Source organism: Rosa chinensis, chromosome 2 (genome assembly GCF_002994745.2).
Source record: "Rosa chinensis cultivar Old Blush chromosome 2, RchiOBHm-V2, whole genome shotgun sequence".
Classification (NCBI taxonomy): Eukaryota; Viridiplantae; Streptophyta; class Magnoliopsida; order Rosales; family Rosaceae; genus Rosa; species Rosa chinensis.
In genome coordinates, this window is record NC_037089.1 from 14,519,686 (window position 1) to 14,545,515 (window position 25,830).

Genomic DNA, 25,830 nt, shown 5'->3' on the forward strand with positions numbered 1-25,830 from the left:
GACATTTCCGATTAAAGCAGGAGAAGATCCGAAAATGAATTTGATACTCGAATCTGTTTTCTCTCCCTCAATCGGCGAATTCTAATTACGACTGGAAGAGTTGTAAATTGGTCCAAATGGCCGACGTCTTACTCTAACTCCGACGAGGGTGCACCGAAACCTGGCGGACAAGCTAGTTCTACGAGAAGTGCAAGAATACCTCTCTCTCTCTCTCTCTCTCTCTCTCTGTCTATGTGAAGCCCTACCCTTCGTTTCTCCCCCAGCTATGGAAGACCTTCACCTTCACTATGTGGATCTTGACGATGCAGAGCTACAGGAAGAGGACAAAGCTTTAGAAGAACATTCCTTCCTCGGCGAAGTTGAAGACTCGGAAGAAAAAGAAGAAGAACCAAACGCTCAAACCGATCCCAATTTAGCGCCATTTTGCTCGCCAAATCAAGAAAGATGACTACGATTCGGAGATTTTGCTGCAATTATCTGCTTCGTTTAACTTCGGTCAATCTCAACTAACTCACTGAAACTGTAAGTTTCTTTCTGTTTCTTGTTGATTAGATTTCTGATCACTGTTGCAGTGTTTCTCTCTCAACTATCTCAAGATAGCGCAGAGGAAGAACTCTTGGTGTTAACAGTGTTGAATAGTATTAGATACTAGATATCAGGTCCAGTAAGTGTGGTTGTTCTATACATTTTATATTTCATATTTACAGATGAAATTCTGTTAGCCATAACCATTTTTACCGAGGGAGGTGGCATTTAGAGCCCCTTGCACATTACCATTTTAGGCTTGTAATTTGCATCAAATAACAAATTACTGGTGTTTTCTTATTTTATCCAATAAAAATAATGGTCTTGATGCTCATTATGTTGGCGATCATGACTTGTGCCCTTGTGGGATTGAGTGTTTTGTTAAATTATTGCTCCTATAGCTCATAACGTTTAGTATTCTTATTATGAAATCACATCTAGGCCAGGTCCTGTTATACATTTAATACACATGTCAAGTTACTGTCCAAGTCACATTGCATGTCAGTGGCTAGTAACTTGATCAGTGACCATATCACTGTTAGATACTTATACTCATGTCACTGACTAAGTCACTGGCCAGGTCAGGTTCCTAGTTAATGAGGTCACTCTTAAGCCCAAGTCACTGGACAAGTTACTAGCCATGTCACATTCATGAATATATCACTGATTAAGTTACCAGCCAAGTCACATTGCATGTCACTATCAGTGTTAATCTCAAGTCACTGACCATGTCACTGTCAATTACTGGCCAAGTCATTGGCTAAGTCACTGTTAATCTCTGACCAAGTCACTGACCAGATCAAGTCCCTAGTTAGTGAGGTCACTGCCCAAGTTATTGTTAACCTCAAGTCATTGGCTATGTCATTAACAGTGACTTGGCTATTAACTTGTGACTTGGCTACTGACAGTTACTTGGTTAGTGACATGGTCAGTTACTTGGTTAGTGACATGTTATTAACAGTGACTTGGCTATTAACTTGTGACTTGGCTACTGACAGTTACTTGGTTAGTGACATGGTCAGTTACTTGGTTAGTGACATGTTATTAACAGTGACTTGGCTATTAACTTGTGACTTGGCTACTGACAGTTACTTGGTTAGTGACATGGTCAGTTTCTTGGCCTAGTGACATGGTCAGTTACTTAGTTAGTGACATGTGATTAACAGTGACTTGGCTATTAACTTGTGACTTGGCTACTGACAGTTACTTGGTTAGTGACATGGTCAGTTACTTGGTTAGTGACATGGTCAGTTACTTAGTTAGTGACATGTGATTAACAGTGACTTGGCTATTAACTTGTGACTTGGCTACTGATAGTTACTTGGTTAGTGACATGGTCAGTTACTTGGTTAGTTACATGGTCAGTTACATAGTTAGTGACATGTGATTAACAGTGACTTGGCTATTAACTTGTGACTTGGCTATTGACAGTTACTTGATTAGTGACATGGTCAGTTACTTGGTTAGTGACATGGTCAGTTACTTAGTTAGTGACATGTGATTAACAGTGACTTGGCTATTAACTTGTGACTTGGCTACTGACAGTTACTTGATTAGTGACATATGATTAACAGTGATTTGGCTATTAACTTGTGACTTGGCTACTGACAATTACTTGGTTAGTGACATGGTCAGTTACTTAGTTAGTGACATGTGATGAACAGTGACTTGGCTATTAACTTGTGACTTGGCTACTGACATTTACTTAGTTAGTGGCATTGTCGGTGACATGGTCAGTTATTTAGTTAGTGACATGTAATTAATTGTGACTTGAGGTTAACAGTGACTTGGCCAGTGACCTCACTAACTAGGGATTTGGTCTGGACAATGATTTCACTGACCAGGGATTGACATTGACATGTTCATGAATGTGACATGGCTAGTAGCTTGGCCACTGACATAGCCAGTGACTTGATGGTTTGAGCATGTGAGACTGCACAACAAAGACATGTTACGAAAAGCAATATGTCAAAAAATTAGTATCTCAAATACAATGGTCAGTGACATTTGTATAATAGTGACGTGGTCAGTGACATGCAATGTGACCTGGCCAGTGACATGAAATGTTATACAGGCACTGTACTATTTCTAGAAAGCTAATTTGCTAATTTACCACGAAAGTTCTTCAGAGAACATGAAAATTGGAAATACATAAATAAACAACTGAACAATAGATCCTTTGGTCAAAGACCATGCTAGGAACTAATGACTTGAAATATAATTCTTCCCATTATGCAACAACCTGATTAAAAAGCCTTATGAGGATCTGCAGAAAGAATAACAAAAGCTAAGTTTAAGTGTTGTTCCAGAAAACATGATAAGTAACTATAAAATCTGAGACTGATTACATAAACCAGCACAAGTCATGCCATCTATATAATGAGCGTGCAATACTAAAGACGAGTAAAAGATAAAATGTAAAGATTAATCAAAATTGCTAGAGAAATACCTCAGGAAGTTTTTTACAGAATACTGAATACAACATCCAATCGTGCGTCGAGAGTGTTGTCACGCACAATCTTCCCATCTTGAGAAGCCAAGACTACACCTCCAGAACTGAAAAATGGGAAATAATCATCAGCGAGTTCTATCATTCATGTTCTTTTAATCAGAACAGAAATTGTTTGAGAAGCTATATATTAGCAAGCCACATCAAATCTTGTCCTAAATGTAAGCTGATTCAAAAAATAATTGGAAACAAAGAGAAATGCTAGTTGCCACTCATACGATCCTAGTTCATCGAAGAAAAAAAAATCATATAGTCCTAGTTCTACTATGATTGCATCTAGAAGGCCCATAACTTGGTACAAAATTAAGGCAGACCAAGAAACATACTAGGAATAATTTAAATTCTGGATGTGTTGCAGCTTATTCAGGTTCCACATTACATTAGTTCTATCTCCTGTCACGAAATAGAACATTAGCTGATCAAAAACAGTTAAACACCAGCCAACTAACCAAGTATATATATGTTTTCATACAGAGAAACCCTACAGAAGGCCACTACTCATAATACAGATAAATATCCAAGCATCATAATCAACCACTGCATAGGACCATAGAAAACTAAAACATAATCACAAACGTAGACCATTTAGCTAAAAGCTTTATCTGGACTGAAAGCAACTCAATTAACCAATAAAGTGATAAGCAAAACCAGAGCTTTCTTTTAATTAGTACTTTGCACTAAATATAGCCTTCACTGTGCAATCTTTTGATTGTGATCGAGTATACAATATTAGAACCAAAATATGAGCCAATAGTCTGTTATTATGAATCTATGATTAGCACGTGGATCCCTAACTAGTAGCCTAATATGGCTTGAATTTCATGTTGGAAAAGGATGCAAGCCATTGAATTTCAAAGGCACAGTTCCATATATCTGTTTTCTTCCTAGCATATGCTCTTTTTCCCTGATCAAACTAATCAACTAATTACAACCCACATCCCGTGCCTTCTACAAATCCAAGAGATGTGTTTTCCTATAATCCCTCCCAAAAATTAAAATTTCACAAGTCAATACCACATGAAAAATTTTCAAGTATTCTAGTCTTGAGTAATTGACATCCAGTTACCTTTATGAAATGTAGTATTCTAACACAGTTCTAATCTTAGTTCAAGAATATAATCCGAGTACGAAAAGCCAAACAAACAATAAGCGAATGTCATGTACCTGTAGAAAATCCACAATGGAGAACACATTCTGTTTAAGTTGATTGAAAGGAGGTATAACCAAAGCAAAACCAGTAAGAATAGCGTTAAGAAATGCTTGAAAGTGATCAACAAAGCTTATTGCTGTCTTGAACAACAAAACCTCCTCTCCATTCAGTGGATACAATTCTTGCATCCACAGAAACCGATTCCAAAGACCTTGTTCAGTGCCACAAACACCTTTCGGCTTCCCCGTCGAGCCCGAACTGTACATTACATAACAGAACAGCCTCTCATCCTCTTTCTCACTCTCACGCCTACACTCTCCTCCATCACTCACTGTCACAAACTCTCCACCTATGGAAAACCACAGAGAGTTTCTATTGCAACTTTGCTCGAGCCAATTGGAGTCCAATTTGTACCCAAACGGAGTCCTGCAGGTGATTATAAGGTCAACATTGGCCAAAACAATGATGGAGAATAGCCTCTGTTTTGGCCAAGAAGGGTCCAGAGGCAGAAACGCCTCACCGCACCTCAAAACCGAGAGCATGGAGACTAAGTATTCCATCAACGGCGGCATATATAAGCCGAAAATTCAATGCAATGCAGAGGCATAGGTAGATCATTACATCATTTGAATCACTCAGTCAAGCAAAACAGATGAAACTCTCGCAGACTAAAGCATATCTTCATCAAATCCAATGCACCTATCCCAAATTAACCAATAGATCTGTAACTCATAATCATTTGATACATAAAATCAGAAAATGTGTATAGTAAAAATCAAAACAGACCTGAAATTTATCGATTCGGAAATTGTAGATAGAGGCGAGAAAGCCATCGTCAATCATTTCCTCGCCGAACTGCTTCACATCTTCGCAGAGCTTCTCCACTCTCTGCCACCTGAATTCCTCATCCCGAATCGCCGACTCTGCATCAGCCACAGACGACTCCATTTCAATTTCATCGTCGCTTTATTCGAGCCCGTCGAACATCTCGCTGGAGCCAGTCGAGCATCTCGTCGGAAATGTCATTGTATTCATCAGCCGCCACGTCTTCAAGATAGGTTTTGGGATTTCTGATCAAACATAGAGAAAAATTGAGTTCTGGGATTTTGAATATAAAGTTATAGACGTGTTTTAGGCTTGAAGGGCAGAATAGGAATCAGAAAAATTAAAAACTGGCTTTTTTTAACATCACCTCATTATTCATAAGGATTAAATTAATATTATTAACATTTTATTATGGACCTTTTTATCAAGTGGGAAACTAGGTGACATTTTTATCATTTCACTCTCTAATGTGACATTTTCCATCATTTCCCTAATTATAAATCAGACTCAATATTTTCGTTTAAAATATATTAAGGGTGGGAGTTATTTCCATCCTGCTAAACACCTCGTTCACCCTATAGCCAATTTTTTTTTTCAAATCTCAAAATTGTCCTTTATTACAATTATTAACAGAAAAACAATGAAAATATCAATAAATAAAACTTTACCCAACAGACATCCCAATTATCATCTTAGTTTTCTATACAAAAAATAAAAATAAAAAATAAATTATCAACTCAGCTTCTTTATCGCTAGCCTACCAAATAATTAGTTAGACTAAATTTTCAGGCTATTGTAATAAGTGAAACGAATTTTTGGTTAGTATTATTTTGTTCTACTTCATGCATGTGACTTGTGTTTGATTCTAGTCACAATATCTAATGAAGGGAGAAGATAATAGAGAGGAAAAAAAAGAGTAAAAAGAAAGTAGAAGGCATGAGGTTGCAGCACGATGATATGCTTATTTTCTTTTTCTTTTTCAGATTCGCATTTTCAATGGTGATATCCTTTTTTCTCTTTTCTAAATTGAGGGTGAAATTGAAAGTTTTATGTTTAAAATTTAATTATCGGGTGAACAAAGCATTTGGTAAACTGGTAAAGTGGAAATAGCCTCACTCTATATTAAACTTTGTCTTTTTTGTTAAGATTTCAACCAAAAAAGAAGGAAAAACGTAAATTGTAAATAGAGCTCAATTTCAAAGAAAAAGCTTTTTAGCGGTGCTCTTGTTTGTAATCTAGCTTTATGTTTCTTATCCAAAAAAAAATATTTATTCTAAAATTATTGACTCCGAGTCTCCGACCTCCTTGTTGCCTTAGGGTTATTGGGTTAAGGGTCATTGTCCTACTACAAAAGGGGTTCTCGATCTGTTTTCTTCTTTTCTTTTTTTTTTCTTTTTTTTTGTGTGGCGGTGGAGATCTCTATATATGAGGGATGCCTGCCTCTCTCTTCTCTTCTATTGTATATAAGTGCTTTTTTAACATCAGAATTGATTTGGGTATGGGGAATTTATGTGAAAATTTGTGGATTGAGATATTGGGTAGGTTAACCTCGGAGAAGGACTTGGTGCCATGCATGAGTGTGTCCAAGTTATGGCACCGAATCACATCGGATCTCTGGGTGGGAAAATTTTGGGCGCAGTCCCCTCCTTTGGGTCTTTTCTTGCGCACCGCCGCCAACACCACCGTGGGCAATCTAAAATATCATTGCATGAATTATATCTCTTTATATAATTATCATGACATAGAAGATAACCTGGAAAGCACCCGCGTTTTCGTTTTCGGACAACCATATTATGACATAGAAGATTATAGGGACCAAAAGATGATTTTGCAGACTTTTGGTAGAGAATGGCATTATCCGGGTTATTATGATGATGACGAGGATGATGGTGTTCTTGATGATGATTATAAACCCGCTGATCGTGATCAGTACCTAAACGGTTGTAATGGGTTACTTTTGTTATTGAAATCAGCAACTCATCAATTTTATGTTTGCAATCCCATCACAAGACAACAAGTCGCCATACCTAAAGCCCGTGTGCACAAAAACCATGATGATCAGCATTTTTGTGCTGCCTTGGCTTTTGACCCTTCTGAATCTCCTCATCACTACAGAATTGTGAGAATTGATTTTTCTCCGGAACCGGCTTCATCAGCCTCAGACTCCTCATCCTTGATAGACATATTTTCGTCCGAATATGGACAATGGATTCGACATAGGTTGCAGCTTGATTCAAGTCTCACTGACGGGTTGAAAGAGTGCAAGTTGTGCAGGCAATTTTTTTATTTGCGGGGAAAGTTATACAGTATAACCATGTCGTGGAACCTCCTATGCATTGACCTCAAGACTGTTGAAGCTTCCGCCCTTGAACTTCCTATCCCGGTGGCGGATAGAACCGGAGCCATGGGATGTCTTGGGGTGTCAAGGGACCTTCTTTGCTATATGAAGCGTATGCCTGATAAATCAAGTCGGTTTCACAATCTGGTAGTTTGGTCTTATGAAAAAGGTGAGTGGATTCCCCGATATAGTGTAAGTTGTCATTTGTTGGGAGAAGGAATATTGGATGATCTAGGCTATGACTACTATGACACCATGGAACCCTATGCAATAAGCCCAAGTTCGGATCTCTTGTTCTTTGGCACTCCAACCTTGATTTACTGTATCCACCTTAAAAGCGAAAATATGAAATTCGTTGGTGAAACGAGCTGTAAAATAGATACACCTGCTTGTTTCTTGACATTACGTGCTTGCTTCGTACCTTTCCACACTCAATTGCGTAAGGGGAACCACGTCTCCATTTCATTGTAAGTACACTATTTCCTTCTCTGTTAGTTAAGATTGTTATGTATATAGGAAAGCTGGTTTAGATCGAGTTGTGTTTATTTTTATTTCGTGTATTTTTCTCATATGTTACTGAGCAATCACTCTCGACTTCTTTTGTCATGTTTTTCCTATTAAACAGAGAAATGGAAGCAATGAGTTCTGAGGGAACAAACATTTTGAGTGTAGAAGAACCAAATGGCAAACAAGAAGATGCTGAATCAGTGAAGGTAATAGATGTGAAGTTATATGATAGTATGAAAAAAGATCCATCGCCGTCATTGGTTTATCCCAGTGAAATCATGGAAATGCATCTAGAGCTTGAGCAAATCCATGACGACACCTCTAGTGATGATGAACATGTCGTAGATCAGCTTGAAGGTCTTGTAGGGAGTATGAGGAAGAGGAGGAAAATCCAGTAGGTGACCTTTGCTTTGCAAATTTGCGAGTTGTCTTATTTCCTTGCTGTTTGGATTTGTTTTCTTTTGTTTCTAATCTCCATTAGGATTTCTTGCTATTGAAATTGAGTTTAGGGTTTAAGTATTAACGTTTTCTTGTCTTAACTATTCTAGTTAGTTCTAGAATAGTTAAGAAGCAATTAATTTGGTTCTAGTTAGTTCTTGTCTTCACAATAATTTGGTTTTTGTTTGCCATAAACTGGGAACCGCATAGTTTGAAGAAGCAATTAATTGAATATAACGGGAGCTTAATAATGATTGGATCAGGTAGCTTAGGTGAAAAATATAGTTCAATGATGGCCCTGACTTTCTGTTATTTTTATAACACACATAAGAGAATTAGTGATACTAACATTCATACAGCTCAAACCAAGAAATGCTCATGTAACCTAATTATTCATTTTCTTCAGCATCACAGGTTGCATTCTTGCAACATTAGAGTGATTCAGTCACTTATTTGTTTTGATACTTTTCCAAATTAAACCCTAAGTATTGTCTCGAATAGTTCTACTCTTCTTTCTCCAAGTTTTGAACTTTAGTGTCATGATTTTGGTGATATACACATATGTTGCTACGGCTTTGTGCAGGCAACAGTAATGATATATAATTGGCTTATTCCATTTTCTTGGACAAATGTGTATGGACCCCCAGCCAAATATCACTCTTTTAGGTGGAAATAGGATTCCTCTTATCACTGTCCGAGGCAAGAAATCTGCAACGACTAATGAACCTGCTATTTGCTCCATAGCTTGACTTCTTTTGTTAATTGGTAGATGCTAGATATCAATGCATTCTTTTTGTTACAACTCATCCTTGCTTGCAAAGAGAATATTAGTAGCAGTATCATTCTTCATCTGTTAAACACCAACTTTTGTATGTAAAATGATAACATTTTCAGTTAACATTTCTTAGCTTAGTATTGTGACTCAATTACGAACAAATTTGAAAAGAGAAAAAACATACGCATCCCACGGCAGTGCTATCTAGTAACAATAAGAAGAGGAGGTGAAAGTTTCCACTATTCACTTCAATCGTGGCTAACAAAGTGCGATTTGTAGTAGTGTCTACCAGTAGGTCCAGGAATAACAATGTAGTGTTGGTTCATTGTAAATGTGGTTAATTGCTACCAAAGCAAGCTAGAACAGCTAACCGGTCACATTCAGAATCCTTACCTTTCACTGTTTGTTGGAGTTCACTCTTAGTGGTTCTTCATTTGGCAGTATTTGTAGGAGTGGAGGAGGAACTAATAAACACTGATTTTTTTCGCTTCTATTCATCCTCAACCTATCAACTATGGTCTTCACCATAGCAAATGAACCCCCTCCACTTGATTGGGTGAAGTTGAAGTGTGTGCGCGCGCGCGCGCCTGTGTGTGTGTGTGTGTGTCTAAGTGTATTTATAACTACATGAAGCAAAAATCTAATAGTGTCAGCGCTGTTGTGGTCATGGAGGCTTCAACTTTCATCTCCAGTCATTTTTAATCCCACTCTCTCCTCTTCCTCAGTGAAGAAAAACAACTGATGATATTGCCATGCTTCCTTGGTCAAATATGCTCTCAATTTTATCATGCTTCTAGGTTGTAACATATTCAGAACAAATATATCAAAGTGGATCATTACATTAGTATCTGTATTTTTCTTTCTATCTCTGCGTTTATTCAATGGAGTTTGATTCCTATCACACTAAAACTCGAGGTAAATACAGGTTGACGAGGACCAGTTGACTAGGCCTTTACTTGTCACTTGTGGTTGCACTAGAAACTTACCATTTCAAGAAAGATGGCACTGTGCACTTTTACTCGAGAATCTCATTAAAACAAACATGATGGTGACTTTAAATCGTGGTATATATCCGGCATTTGTGATGCCGGATATGGAGATAGTGGTCCTTTGTTCTGTAGGTGCCCCTCAAAGACTCATTTGGATAGTGGAATCAACTTGCATATTACCTGTGTGTGGAAGTTCGCTGATGTCCAAAATGTGAGTAGTTATCTTTAATACCACAGTTAGTAGCTCACTGCAGTGGACTGAACTCTCCACTCTCCGGTGTTGATCTGGGTATTATAGGTGCCAGCATATTCTTGCTAAGCTGCATATATATGTGGCTCTGATCCTAAAAGAAACAGATCGATGCAAAAATAAGTGGATCCTCCTCATTCATGTTGAGAGCTCGGGAGGTGCTTTTCTGTTTGGACTTTTAGCATTTTTGCTGGTCCGTACTCGTAGATTATCACAGAAAAACAAGGAATACTCTCATACAAGACAAGTTCTATATCGAATTCACAGTATCCTCATCGAAGCTCTATCCCCATTATAGCTTTGATTAACTTCTTCTTATGCCGCAGAAGTTCTGCAGAGGTTGGTCGTGTCTCCGGGTTGGGGGCTGTCATCTCTTCAAGTTGTTCAGCTAATGCCTTGAACTCTTTAGGAAACCTGCTTCGTAATCTTGCATCTGGCAATGCACTTGGATCGAGCATTTCAACAATAAGTAACCCAAACTTCTTAATGTCCTGTTTCTGATCGAGATCAGTGCCATGACTGGCTGCAAAGTACAAAGAAATCTTTTCAATTCATCAGCAAACATGGTACTTCAAGAACCTCAAAATACTAACCTCGTCCAAAATCACATATTTTGGCTTTTCCATCACTAATCAAAATGTTTGCTGCTCTAATATCTCCATGGACGATTCCCTTTGAATGAAGATAAACAAGTCCCTTCAATACAGCTTGTACTATGTCACAGATCTTCTTCAAATCATTAATTGTTTGGGCAGCTAAAGAACTGCACGAGCATAATTAAGGTTTATATAAGATGTTGGTCAGGCCTAATTTTGTTTCATAACAAATTTTATACATTTTTACCTGTCGCAGGCTTCCAGCTTCAGATACAAACAAGGCTTTTTCTCTTCAGCGATGAAACCACCTTCGTGTCCTCCCCAAAATGCCGTCTCAACCCAGCACTGCATTCATATAGTCAATGTTAAATACCATAACTCCCTAAAAACTAATTATACTAAACAATGTAGCAACAGCACATAATTATTTACCCCATGGTACTTGACTACATTGCGGTGGTCAAGCAGAGACCAAATGCGTGCCTCCCTAAACAGAAATAAGCGCTTTGTATTAATTAAACGCCCAAAAAGAATATCAAACAAATCAAAGCACTTCATCTCATTACCTTATAACAGATTCAAAGCAATCATCAGGTGTTGAGCCAATTGCAATTTTCTTAATAGCACTGTGCTTTTGATCAAACTTGTTTTTGCACCTTGCCACAACCCCGAATGCTCCGGAACCTTGAAAAGAGTATTTTTGTTATAACAACTATTCTGCAAAGAAAAGGAGTTTATAAAACAAAGCAAAATAGCAAGAATTCGATTACAGAGTATTTCAATTTCCTCATAGTTGGACAAATACCAAGAGGGTGTCTGCAGCCAATAAGCTAAATATTAATACATTTTAGCTAGCTAGATCAATAAATTTCTGCGCTCTAACCTATGTTACCTTGTCAGTACTCAAGACTAGGTTAGAGTAGATCTTCTTCCCACTTGATGGACATTTGATCTCTGTAAGCACTTCAAAGCCATCTAAACCAGCACAACACAAGACAAGTAACAAGGATTTCAGTTCCTCCAAAGCCAAACATGTCTCAAAAATTGAATCACTAAATTGGAGAACAAATTATATGAAAAGCGTAACCAAAATACACCTAATTCTACACCGATCAGACGCTACCGATGCACAGCTATGAAACATTTTAAGACTCTAATTTCAAAACATCAACTCCAACAACTTCCATGCAAGCTTAATCAGATGCTACCGATTCAATTTTAAGCTTAATCACAAGCAAAGATTTCAAATCGAAGCTTAATAACACTACATTTACACGAAAAACCTCTAAATTTAACACAGATACATCAAGAAACAGTACGAATTTCAGTAATTTGAAGCAGACTTTCAAATCAAGCCTTTAAATCACACACTATAAACTTAAGCTAATTATAGCTGCAAAAGTCTCATAAAATGAAAAAATATTCAAAATTTAACATAATTAAGCAAGTAAAAGAGAGATTCATCATACTTATTGAGCTAAATATTTACCGGAGGATCGGAGGTGATCGATCTACAAGTTTCAGCTACGAACAGAGCAAGCAAATGAAGCAATGAATAATGAGATTAATCCAGTAAGAGTACCTGGAATTCCTTCAGCAGCATCTTGATCCATTTCTGCTCCGATTACTCAAATGAGCTTCTGATCGAAGAGATCCGAAATTCAAATCACAGAGAGAGAGAGAGAGGGAGCGAAGGTCCAGAGTCGGTTTGGCTTTAGCTTTGAAAATGTGGAGGGAAGCTCTATAGAGCCCGTGATACATAGGGCGAGCATACGACGTAGTTTTGTCATTTCAAATTTGGAACTTAAAATACCAAAAATACCCCTGAGAACTCCCTTTACCTAACCCAGAGTCCCAACCCAGACACCTCTGCCTCCTCCCTCCCTCCTCTCTCATCACACAACATCTCTTGCCATTGCTACCTTTAGTAACAGAGCCACGAAGCCTTGGGAGCTAGCTCATTGCATTAAGCCCATTTTGGGCAACCAAATCCGGCTCAGTTTCAAATGGGCATAATACCCAGCCTTGACAACGATCCCCCCCAAAACGTAAACACGGGAAGCAGCATTTTCCGATTGAAGTGTAATTATGTGAGCTGGATTTGGTTTCCCAACTCGCTTATGTGAGTTCTATCTCTAAAAAAGGTTGGCTTTGGATTTGGTTTATAAGGTGAAAGTGAAGGGGTATAATTATGATAGTTCTTATGAGTTATGGGTCTTTCTTTGGTTCTTAAATGGAACAAGCAGTTACATTAGAGGTTCATAATCAATTTCCTAAGTTTCTGTTAAAAATTCTAATTCAAAAGAGAGTTATGCCCTCTCATTACCTTTCTAGTACAAGATTACAGATAGAAAAGTTAATCCATTACTAAATAGTTTTTTTTTTTTTGGTCATTTTCTACATTAACATTATTAAGATAGATTGGGAAACATCAATAGAAAATTTTCGAAATTTGTGTAACACTAGTTAATTTATACTCAACCATCAAATTGCATTTTCCGGATCTTTGTGATATTATTACCAGTATTCCAATTGCTGCCTTTTCAAATAGAAAATTTATTACTTATATATATATATATATATATATATATATATTTGAAGATAAATTTATTATTAATATATCACATAGTAAGGTGTATTTTCGCTCTGGTGCGAATTCCTCTTCACTTCTTGGAGGGGCAAAACTCGTACGAAGCTCACTTCACTTTTAGGAAAGGATTTCCATTTGCTCCGGTGCGAGCCCTGAGCTACATGTCCCACCCTTGTTTCCACTGGATCCATTTTCAAGACATTTTGATATACATCGATCGGTTAAGATTTGAGCGAATATGAAACTTACATTTATTCGATTTATTTGCTGCAATAAAATTCTTTTACATTGGATGCAACATCAGTACAATGCCGTTTCAATCGAAGTGATTATGGTAAACTTTAGTCTTCGGTGCAAAGTTCTCCCCTAAGTCATGCAAGTGGAAATAACTGTCTCATTACACTTTCTATATCAATCAATTGGACTTGTGCAACATTCTGCAACTTCATGATCTTAAAGCCTCCATATCGATCATTGACGTTAAGACTTAATTATACATCTTTTATAGTGAAATCCGTTTACCTATTTGTTTTCAATTCCAAAGTGAGAGTACAAAATACGGAACATAGCGATACCTCTCTTATCATAGAAGTCAATTTATATTTGTATATATCATTAGATGCAATCATAAACAACAATCTTATTATGCTTAACTTAATAATATAGGTGATGCCAAATATACACCGAATTCCAACGCCGCGAAGAAAAGTTCAAAATTTTTAATACTGTACAGTCTGGATTACTATCAGAATTCTCCATTTTGAAATTCGACCTTCAGCTCTTTACTTGGTTTTTTCACTCTGAAAGTCCTAGCTACTCTTCACCTCCATCGTTATGGAGGGAAGTGAAAGCGGCACTTTGAAATGCAGAGTGAATCATGTCTTAGATATTGGAGGGAACGATCCTGATCACCTGGTTAGCAACTAATTAGGGATCATTTGCACACTTACCGTCCGATTGAAATCGGACGGTTGACAGATCTCCTTCCCCAAAATCTAAATATCTGTCAACCGTCCGATTTCAATCGAACGGTAAGTGTGCAAATAATCCCTGGTTCAGGTGATCGGGACTGTTGGAGGGAATACATGATATATAATAAACCATACGGGTCAGTGGGTCGGTCTTTTGACCCAAACTCAAACGGGCTGCGGATTTTTATTTACTTTATTTTGACCCCTTGTATTTACTATTTAAGATTGGTTTGGTAAAAGATCAGGTTCTTTGATGGAAAAATTACATTAACCATAGTATTTACTACATAGAGGCGACAGAGATTTTTTTTTTTTTTTTGGGAGATTTTATATTTTTTTACAAAGAAATCAAGCCGAAAATACATGCACGAATCACAAACACATTTTCATTTTCTGTTTGCATTTAAATTTTCCTTATTTTGAAAATTTGACAACAAGAAGACACCAATAGCATCACATATAGTTCTCAAAGCTAAAATCAAACAACTGAAATTGAAAAAAAGAAAAAAAAAAAAAAACAAAACAAACAAACAAACACAAAGTCCAAAGCTTTATGTATTGCTACTAAATCTCTTGCTTACTCAACTGAACAATCCACCATAAAACTAGCAAACTACCAATAGAAAACATTAGATTTCAAAATCTTTGTATAAAAACCATCTCTTTGATGATGAATCAAATCAATTACTTCAATCGGTAGTATTGGTCTCCGGCGATTCAACCACATAAGTTACTAATTCGTGAGTTGATTAGTGTAGCTAATTTGCGAATGCCATATAAGGATACGTCAATGGTCCACACTGACTGAACAATGCTGCAATTCTTCAATTTAACATGATAAGGATGAACTCTAATAGGCTAGTCTTTTTAGTTTTCTCCCATATTTTATCTAGGATAGCACTTGTTACGCCACTCGTACATACTAATTTCATCAATTAGTTTGAAACTAGATATATATGATACATGGTTAATTTCAGCAATGCTTGAAACTAGACATGATATGATGTTTCATCATACACTGATAAATACATATTCTACATTCACAAGAAAAAGGTGAAACGTACAACATTCATTTCTAATAATATAGAATCAATGCGATCGAGTTTTAGATAGACAATTTTTCATAAAAGTTTTGCCTAGCTTTTATGAATATGATGTTCACAACAGATTAACAATCAATAATTTCTAGTTTACCAAGTTAGTTATACAATTAGTTCTGCTGCATATGCCTCAACACGTATAGTTACTTGATATTCATCGATCAAAAATAGCATCATTGCCTTAACTAATCCTTGCACTTTAAAGTTTAAACTGCAAATCTCAAGAGGCATTGAACCCTATTCTATGGATTAGTCGGGATGTCTTTAAGAATTCTAGAAGCGGTTCTTCAATCATATTGATATAGATTTGGTCTAAGAGCACTGTTATGAATGTGCATGATTCCTCCTAATCTACTCCAAACCCTAGAGTACTCTAGATGCTGTTAACTAATATTCTCTATAAAGAAGAATAAAATCCATGAAATAAGTTAAATCTGGGTCCTATGTGGGTTGAATTTGGAGAGTTTCCCCCAACTGATGAACTAGTCAACAAAAGCACAAAACTATTATTCAATACATGGACGCGGTTATGCTGATGTTGGCATATTGCAGACATTATCATTGGCAAAGACTATATATTTATCAGTACATGTTCAAGATTTAGTATTCTCAGCAACAAAAAAATTAAGCTGATGATGGAGTGCTCTATACTTGTTTTCGTACTTTTCTTTCTATTCACTCCAAAGCTCAAAGCTCAACAAAGCTATGCCGGAAACTCGGTTCTGGACTGTAATAACACTGATGATGCAGGGCCATCCGCGGCTTTTCTTTACACCTGCAATGGTCAGAAGCAGTCCTGCAAGTCTTTCTTGATCTTCAAGTCTCAACCTCCTTACAATTCGCTCTCCGCCATCTCAAACCTCACATCTTCAGACCCATCTGAGCTTGCCCAAATCAACATGATCTCCGACAACACACAGATGTTGCCTCCAGGCAAAGAGGTGATTGTTCCTGTGGTCTGTTCTTGCTCAGGTCAGTACTATGAGGCCAAAACCTCTTTCTCAGTTCCAAGCATCCATGACACTTATTTTACAACAGCAAACAGCACATACCAAGGTTTGTCTACTTGTGATGCACTGATGAGCCACAACAATTACAGTGAATTTAGCGTGGAACCTGGTTTGAAGTTACAGGTACCACTTAGGTGTGCTTGTCCCACAAGAAACCAAACTTTGAATGGTACTAAATTTCTATTGACTTACTTGGTCAGCTGGGATGACTCTGTCTCCGTAGTTAGTGAGAGATTTAATGTCAGTGAAAAGAGCGTCCTTCATGCCAATGGGTTTACAGAAGATGATCCTACTTTGTTTCCCTTTACAACAATTCTTATTCCACTTCCAGTAGAGCCTTCAAGCTCTCAAACCCGAATCCACTACCCACCGCCACTGAAATCTCCTCCGGTTAGTCCTATTCATGGAAAGGCAAGGTCAAGGAAAGTATATGTTTGGATAGCAGGAATTGGAGTTCTTGTACTAGTCCTTTGCTTGATTATCTTTGTGGTCGTTTTCTATCGCCGGAAGAAGGGTAGTCAAAAGAATACTGAAGGGAAATCCAAGAAGAAATTGGATTTGCAGGAAGAATTATATGTCTCCATTGCTAAAGCTGATGCAGGTTTGAAACTCTATAGATATGAAGAATTGGAAAGTGCTACAGAGGATTTCAGCAACAAGAACTGGTTGGGTGGCTCTGTTTATAGTGGTTTTCTCAGTGGAAATGTGCTAGTAGCCATAAAAAAGATGACCAAAGATGTGAGTGAGGAGGTGAAGTTACTGCAAAAGATCAACCACTTCAATCTAATAAGTCTTTTGGGTGCGTGCGAACACTGTAAGGATTTCTACCTTGTTTATGAGTTCATGGAGAATGGTTCATTAAGAGATTGGCTAAGTTGTCCCCAAGTTTTGGGATGGAAGCACAGGGTTCAGATTGCTTTGGACATTGCCAATGGGCTTCACTATCTTCACAACTTCACCAGTCCTGCCTATGTGCACAAGGATATTAAAAGTACCAATGTACTTCTCAATAGAGATTTAAGGGCAAAGATTGCAAATTTTAGTCTCGCAAGATCAGCAGAGAAGGAAACATATGGCTTTTCGTCTCGGAAGTTTGCACAGGTATCAAAAGGCTACATGGCACCAGAATATATAGAATATGGCTTGGTGACACCTGCAATGGATGTATATGCTTTTGGGGTTATTATGCTGGAATTAGTAACAGGAAAAGAAGCTGTTTTTACTGAGGATGGAGTAGAAGTATTTCTTTCAGAAGTTATATTTTCAGTAATGGAAGAAGGAAATGGAGAAGTTGAGCCTGTTGGACTAGTAGATCCCAATTTGAATGTAGAGCACTTGATGGAGTTTGCAGTGAGATTGATAAAGTTAAGTCTAGTCTGCTTGGCTGAAGAACCAGAAGACAGACCCAGAATGCCTCAAGTACTCTCATCTGTGCTGAAAATACAATTGGATGCAAACAGGAAAATGCAGACTTCTGTGTAAAATAGATCTAGTAGGAAATTCAAATAATTATGTATCTCAATAAGTACTCTTCTTCTTCATCATGTATGTGTAAAATTTTGCAAGATACTTATACTCACTTTTTTGTCAAATAATACTATTGCCATTCACAAAATAACAACCTAATTGTCATCAAATCCAAACAAACAAAAAGAAATAGAGATGAATTTTACAGCAAGTTATTGAAAAGAACAGATGCATACATGAATATTTAGAGGCCTGAAAGTTTGAGAATTAAGAACAATAAAATCATAGTACTCTCCTCACTCAAGTCAGCGTCAGCGAGCTTCAACTGGAGTCACTACAGCATGAACAGCACTTTCTGCTTCTATCACAAAATCCAGCTTAATTATTTGGAATCGACTGAGCAAGTATAGAGATGTTGAAGTATACTTCTGCCGTTGTTGGCCTTACAGAAGCCTCTTTCTGAGTGCATGTTATTGCCAAGTTTGCCATGCGTTGTCATCATGGGATATAAGTCCTCCAATTTTGGGTCCATCCATTTCTTAATCTCTCCAATTTCTCATCTTCATCCTTCAACACCTCCCTTATATTTTTGCACAACATTACAATTTCACCACCATCTTTTGTTGCCATGCCTCTCTTTCCTGAAAGCAACTCCAACAGAATGACTCCAAATGCAAAAAACATCCACTTTTGGCATCATGGCATTTGTAGCAGGTCTAGCCATTTTGAAAATTGATATCTTGGCCTTAAACTTATGATGCTAGGAATTGAGAATATGCCATGTAGTTGCTGGAAAACAATACAAGAAGTTTGAGAAAAATGGTAGTGATGAGGATAGGAAAGACAGTATGGTCATTACTAATTGATCCAAGTTTCTTAACTTAGGGATATGCAGTAAACAAGCAAGGATGATGATGGGGCTGAAAAGACTAGAGGAAAATCAGGTTTCGTTTCTAGGAGCATTGAAGGTGCATTTCTCTCAGGATTTCTTGTGAATGACATGAAAATTGTGAAGGACTGGGAAGGGAGAGGAAGAGAAGTATAAACTTAATACTTTATATCATCAAATGAAAGATTATTATTTTTTATACATGTCGATCATTCACCTCAAACCAATCACAAGCTAGGGGGAACAAAGAATACTAAAAAAAATACGGTATAAAATAGCCTTTATCAGAAGCTTTCTTATGTTGAAGGATGTCGACATAGTGTGCCTCTACAAACTAGGGTTTAGGATTGTAATAGGAAAGTGTTATAGGTATTCAATTGTATTTGGATTTTCTTGCCTTTTGTATACTTTGTAACTCCCTATATAAGGGCTCCTATTATCAATAATAAACACACAATTCAATTCTCCTACAACACGTTATCAGCACGAGTTCTAACCCTAACCGAAAAAAAAAAAGAATAAAAACCCTAAGCAGCCTCACCAAGAAAATTGCCGCAAGGAGCCTCACTGCCGCAAAGCTTGCAGCCTCCTCTGCAAGCCTACTGAAGCCTCTGCCGCCCTAGCCTCCTGCCACGCCTCCTGTAGTCCACTACTGCAGCCCCCGCGCACCCTCCAACCACCGCCTGCAGCCACTGCACACCGCTCCAGCCTCCTACCGACCTGCGTCCCCGCGCTGCACATCAGCCTGCAGTAGCCCACGCACCCAGTAGCCCAGCAGCCCACGCACCTACACACACACGCATGCGTCCCCTGCACAACTCACACTGCACCAGCCCAATCACCGCTGATTCCGCGCCACTGCATCAGCACCACTGCACCCCACCGGCCAGCAGACCCCCGCGCCTGCGCCGCCCACCTAGCGTCTGCGCAGCCCACCCAACCTCACTGCAGCACTCACCCATCCAGCCACCCACCTGCAGATTAGGAGGAGGAAGAACAGAGGAAAGAAAGAAGAAGAAGAAGAAGAAGACCGAAGGAAAAGAAAGAAAAAGAGAAAAAAAAGGAAGGGACCCGGCCCCAAAAAAAAAGAAAACAGAAGAAAAAAAGGGAAGGGACCCGGCCCAGAAAAAAAAAAGGAGTAAAGCCCAAAGAACAGACAGCCCAGAGAACAAAAAAAACAAACCTGCTCCAACACGCGCGTGTCCTCAAGCCAAGAACAATCACTTAAGTTTTTATAATTAAGGTTGATGCTTTCTTGTATTTAAATTCCTTTTATTTTCTGCAAATATTGGAATATATGTTGCCAAATGATTTTGATATTTAACAAAGCGGAATTGTGGGGATTCACGCTTAACGAACTAAAGTGTTAGTATGAACTAAGAGTGTTCATAATTAAACGAACTAAGAGTGTTCGTGTGAACTAAGAGAGTTCACAATGCTTGGACTAAGAGCATCCTTAAGCATCAAATTGTGACCATATTAAAACATTATTGTTTGGTCTAATTCAAAAGAGATTCTTGGAAATTGATTTCTTGGTAGCATAGCTCGGAAATCTCATTATTTTAGTTTTCGTGGAAGTTTAACTCCGAAACTAATATATTTTCTCTTCTTATTTTCAGGATGTCGAATGAACCTAGACTTGACTTTCCCATGCTTGACTCAATAGGCTCGGATTACCACAGTTGGGTAACCGATGTTGAGAACCATCTCACTTCCAAGGGAATATTACCCATAATCTAGGCACCTAACCCGGATCTTGTGTTCATCCGAACATCTACAAAGCATGCTCAAGCAGTTATCTTGATGCGACGCTATATGGACAAGGCACTCAGATTGGAGTATATGTCGATCAAGGATGCAAGAGAGCTATGGGTAGCACTAGAAGAGCGCTTTGGCAATGTCCAAGATTCCCTCCTCCCTGACTTGAAGGTTCAATGGAACAATCTGCGCTTTGCTGACTTCAAGTCTGTTGCTGAATATAATTCAGAGGCTTTTCGCTTACAATCCATGTTGAGATTCTGTGGACAACCTGTCACAGAGCAATAGCTAATTGAGAAGACTCTCTCCACCTTCCCCGTTTCAGCCATTGTGGTATCAAAGCAATACCGTACTGAAGTCAATGCTGGACGGATCACGAGGTTTCATCAGCTTATCAATATCATATCTGTAGCTGAGAAACATGATAACATACTCGTGAGGAATTATAATTCAAGGCCCATTGGAACTAAGAGCGTTCATGAGGCGAATTATAATGCACCCAAAAGATGGCGCAAGGAGCGGAACCCTAGGAAAAAGGGACATGAGGGATGTATGGGTCCATATAACTGCCCTAATCAGGAAGGAAACCACAAGTTTGGAGCGGATACATGTGGTGGCAATGCCACACGTGGGAGAGAGGGTCGTGGCAACCCTATCCGTGGTAATGGAGCCATAGCTATTGGTGGTGGCGCCATGGGTCGTGGTGGAGGCGCCAATCCTCCTAGGGAATGCCCACAACGTGCACCTCAATTGAAGGGAGGCAACCACAATGATATGTGTCATCGATGTGGATCTAGTGAGCATTGGTTCAAGCAATGCAAGGCAAGCGAGCAACTAGCTTCAAGATATAGGGCATACAGGGGCCTGAGGGAGCAAGAAGTGTACCTTGCAGAAGAAGAAGAAGAAGAAGAAAATGGTGGAGACGTTAATCTCACCATGGAGGACTTCAAAGCTGAAGATGAAGTGCACAAGGATGCTGCAGACTTTGATTAGAAATAGTCCTCTTTATTTTTCAAGAATCATGTAATAGTCAATAAATGACAATTGTATTAACTCTTTCTTATGTGGCATACCCAATGAAATATGATGTCTAGGAAAGTCATTGAGATAATTGGTACTTAAGCGAGCCTCGCTCCACCAACCTCTCTCTCCACTTTCCTGGTCATATTTGATTGGAGTTGCCAAACGAATAGAGTGACTACAATGTGTCTCAGTTTGATTTTCTTTATTTTGGATTAGACCTTTTTGGACCATTTGATGTAATCATTGGCTACATTTATTAATAAAGTATCGTATTATTCAATGTCATGGACATGTTTTTAATTTCGAACTTTATTATTTTTCAGTATGTTTCCTGGAGAGTTGGAATGCCTTGTTGATAGTGGCACCACACATACTATATTGCGACATAGGCAACTATTTCTATGCATGACGCCTAGTCGATCTTCTGTGACTACGATGGCTGGACCATCACAATTGATTCATGGTCGAGGACCGACTCAATTTATGTTGCCAAATGGCACAAGTATTAATGTCACCGAAGCTCTATATGCTCCTAGGGTTGGAAGGACCCTATTGAGTTTTAAAGATATAAGAGCCAATGGTTTTCATGTAGAAACACATTGTGAGAATGGATAAGAGTTCCTTTGCATCACCTCTAATGACTACGGACATAGACGAGTATTGGAGAAACTTATGTGTCGCTCTAGTGGGTTGTATGCAACCACTATTCTAGTCATTGAATCCAACCATATCATGAGAGATGACTTATGGGATTCTGACATATATAGGCTTTGGCACGATCGTCTGGGACACCCAGGTCGTGATATGATGATCCGTATACTAAAGACTTCACACGGACATCCATTTTTCAAAACGAAAAGAAGTCAGAACAAAAATTCGGTCCAAGGTAGGGCCAGAGCCGCCTACCCCCTGTGGCCCAACAGTGGTATTGACACCACTAATGCCTCCTTGGTTCCTTTCTCTACTTCTAAAGTCAATTGTGACTTCGTAGCTCAACCGGATTCTTCCATGGTTGCTTCTAAAGCCCGTCTTTCGTTTTGCAAAGGCTGCTCTTTAGAAAAATTAGGATCGAGACCATCCTATGCAAAGGACACTAAACAAAATATTCCATTCTTGCAATGAATCCAAGGTGATATTTGTGGACCTATCCAACCAACTTGCGGACCATTTAGATATTTTATGGTGTTGGTTGATGCATCGACACGTTGGTCACGTGTCATGCTTTTGTCCACCAGAAATGCTGCATTTGCTAAACTCCTCGCACAAATCATTAAGTTAAGGGCTCACCACCCTAATCATCCCATTAAGTCAATTCGTCTTGACAATGCTGGAGAGTTTACATCAAAAACTTTTGATGACTATTGCATGTACATTGGGATTGAGGTTGAACACCCTGTTCCTCACATTCACACCCAAAATGGTCTCGCAGAAGCCACCATTAAAAGATGTCAAATGGTTGCTAGAGTATTGGTTATGCGCACCAATCTCTCTGTTTCTGCTTGGGCTATGCAATATTGCATGCAGCTGTGCTTATTCGTCTGAGGCCTACTACCACTCAACCCTTTTCTGCATCCGAGATGGTTACTGGGTATGAGCCTAATGTCTCACACTTACGCATATTTGGGTGTGCAGTTTATGTGCCAATTGCGCTGCCACAGCGCACCAAAATGGGTCCTCAAAGACGATTGGGCATTTATGTTGGATATAACTCTCTAACCATTATCCGTTATTTGGAACCCTTGACAGGCGATCAATTTACCGCAAGATTTGCGGATTGTCACTTTGATGAGATAGTCTTCCCGTCGTTAGGGGGAGATAAGAACAATAATGTTCAACAGGAATGACATGAATTGTCATGATTTGTCCCCACTTTGTCTCATCTTGATCCCTGAACTGCATAGTCAGAAATTGACGTGCGGAGAATTCTCGATCTTCAGAACGTAGCAGATTCTATGCCTGACGCGTTTTCTGATATGGCTAAAGTGACAATATCACATATACCTACTGCAAACATGCCTGCAAGGATTGATATCCCTAAAAATAGTGGACATGGCGCCACCTCTAAGGGTATTGAGCATGGCACTGCCACCACTAATGGTGATGGCAATGTGGCTCAGGCCGGGCTCCCAGCAAGGAAACGTGGAGGCCCAAAGGTTCGATGGATTCTGGCCCGAGAAAGAAAGCGAGTATGGCACAAAGAGATCCATTAATCAACGACATAAATAACCCGTCTCATGAAGATATTCTGGATTATGGTTATGTCCAAGAGACATCATTGGAGGACGCTCCAATGTCAGAACCAATTCCAGAGAATAGAGATCTCCTTGAATTACACTATTATCCTTGATGACGTGTTTGCATATTCTATCGCTCAAGGAATTATAGAACATGATGATATCGAACCTCGCTCCGTTGAAGAATGTCAACGAAGAGCAGACTGGCTTAAATGGAAAAATGCGATCTAGGTTAAATTGGATTCACTAACAAAGAGACAGGTATTTAGGCCTATAACGCTGACACCCCCAAGTATAAAGCCTGTTGGCCATAAATGGGTCTTTGTTAGAAAGCGTAATGAGAAAAATGAGGTTGTTAGATACAAAGCCCGCCTTGTGGCGCAAGGTTTCTCACAACGCCCTGGAATCAACTACGAGGAGACATACTCTCCTGTAATGGACGTTATAACGTTCCGCTACCTTATCAGTTTGGTAGTTTTCGAAAAACTTGACATGCAGCTTATAGATGTGGTTACAGCATATCTCTATGGGGATCTAGATTCAAAGATATATATGAAGGTTCCAGATGGACTTCAATTACCCAAATCAAGTGGCTCTAAACCACGGAGCGCGTTTTCAATAAGATTGAGACGCTCACTATATGGATTGAAACAATTCGGACGGATGTGGTATAACCGTCTAAGTGACTACTTCATTGGGAAGGGATATGTCAATGATGAAATATGCCCATGCGTGTTTATAAAGAGGACAAGTTCTGGATTTGCAATTATAGCAGTTTATGTCGATGACATGAACCTAATTGGAACTCTAAATGAGTTCAAGGAAACTGCTAAGTACTTGAAATCTGAATTTGAGATGAAAGATCTTGGGAAAACACCGTTTTGTCTCAGACTGGAAATCGAGCACCGTAGTGATGGGATTATGATCCACCAGTCAGCGTATACTCAAAAATTATTAAGGCGCTTTAATGAAGATAAAGCAAAGGCTGTGAGTACTCCCATGATTGGTTGTAGTTTTGAGCCTGAAAAAGATCTGTTTCATCCAAGGGATGAGGACGAAGACTTATTAGAGGCTGAAGTGCCCTATCTAAGTGCAACAGGCGCATTGTTGTACTTAGCTCAATGCACAAGACCGGACATCTCATTCGCAGTGAACTTGTTAGCTCGACATAGTTCTGTGCCAACACGCCGCCATTGGATTGGCATAAAGACAATCTTTCGATATCTGAGAGGTACGATTGATATGGGCTTGTTTTATCCCTACAGAGAGAAGTGTAGAAAATGTGTTTCCTGTATTCTCAATCTGATTACAATGTACAATTATATAGCTAAGCTAATTGACTGTTATGCTACTATTACAATCAGCTATAAACACTATTCAATTTTATAGATACAAAGATTCAAAACTGATGATCAGTTTTGATTGCAAAAATCTTCAGTTACACAAATCTCTCTAACACCCTCCCTCAAACTGGATGGGCCTGCACGAACAAGTTTGCTAGTAAGATAAGCATGACGACGCTTATGTAGAGGTTTGGTCAGAAGATCGGCCGGTTGATCAACGGATGGGATAAAGAAAACACGATGGCTGCCAAGGGCTACTTTCTCACGAACAAAGTGATAATCAAGTTCGATGTGCTTAGTGCGGGCATGAAATACCGGATTAGAGGCCATGTATGTAGCACTAAGGTTATCACAATGCAGGAGAATGGGGAATTGAATGCGAGCACCAAGTTCATAGAGTAAGAAAGCTAACCATGTGGACTCAGCACTGGCATGGGAAAGGGAACGATACTCAGACTCAGCGCTGGAACGAGCAATAGTGGGCTACTTTTTAGAACACCAAGAGACCAAGTTGGTGCCAAGATATACAAGGTAGCCAGAAGT

General features: G+C 38.8%; 4 protein-coding genes across 5 annotated transcripts; 2 read left to right on the forward strand and 2 right to left on the reverse strand.

Moving 5' to 3' along the window:
- Positions 1-2,485: 2,485 nt before the first annotated feature.
- On the reverse strand, positions 2,486-5,255 carry LOC112189914 (putative acyl-activating enzyme 19). 2 transcript variants are annotated; one of them, XR_002932141.2, is made up of 5 exons: positions 4,971-5,255; positions 4,199-4,883; positions 3,361-3,427; positions 2,975-3,081; positions 2,486-2,791 (listed from the first exon to the last, which is right to left on the reverse strand). XR_002932141.2 is itself a non-coding variant. In XM_040515131.1 (4 exons), exons 2-3 carry the CDS (start codon positions 4,754-4,756, stop codon positions 3,034-3,036), a joined length of 606 nt encoding a protein of 201 aa, XP_040371065.1. In that variant the 5' UTR covers positions 4,757-4,883; positions 4,971-5,255; the 3' UTR covers positions 2,486-2,791; positions 2,975-3,033. The 2 variants fall into 2 exon arrangements, 1 of the variants encoding a protein (XP_040371065.1); XM_040515131.1 differs by lacking the exon at positions 3,361-3,427.
- A 1,271-nt stretch (positions 5,256-6,526) lies between these two features.
- On the forward strand, positions 6,527-8,338 carry LOC121051426. Its single transcript, XM_040513783.1, has 2 exons — positions 6,527-7,814; positions 7,973-8,338. The coding sequence occupies exons 1-2, from the start codon at positions 6,583-6,585 to the stop codon at positions 8,250-8,252; spliced, it is 1,512 nt and encodes a 503-aa protein (XP_040369717.1). The 5' UTR covers positions 6,527-6,582; the 3' UTR covers positions 8,253-8,338.
- Positions 8,339-10,537: 2,199 nt separating this feature from the next.
- On the reverse strand, positions 10,538-12,515 carry LOC112183743 (interferon-induced, double-stranded RNA-activated protein kinase). The gene is made up of 6 exons (XM_024322081.2): positions 12,485-12,515; positions 11,469-11,586; positions 11,335-11,389; positions 11,150-11,247; positions 10,900-11,069; positions 10,538-10,829 (listed from the first exon to the last, which is right to left on the reverse strand). The coding sequence occupies exons 1-6, from the start codon at positions 12,513-12,515 to the stop codon at positions 10,579-10,581; spliced, it is 723 nt and encodes a 240-aa protein (XP_024177849.1). The 3' UTR covers positions 10,538-10,578.
- Positions 12,516-16,181: 3,666 nt separating this feature from the next.
- LOC112188965 (lysM domain receptor-like kinase 4) lies at positions 16,182-18,114 on the forward strand. The gene has a single exon (XM_024328205.2). It carries the CDS (start codon positions 16,196-16,198, stop codon positions 18,053-18,055), a length of 1,860 nt encoding a protein of 619 aa, XP_024183973.1. The 5' UTR covers positions 16,182-16,195; the 3' UTR covers positions 18,056-18,114.
- Positions 18,115-25,830: the final 7,716 nt, after the last annotated feature.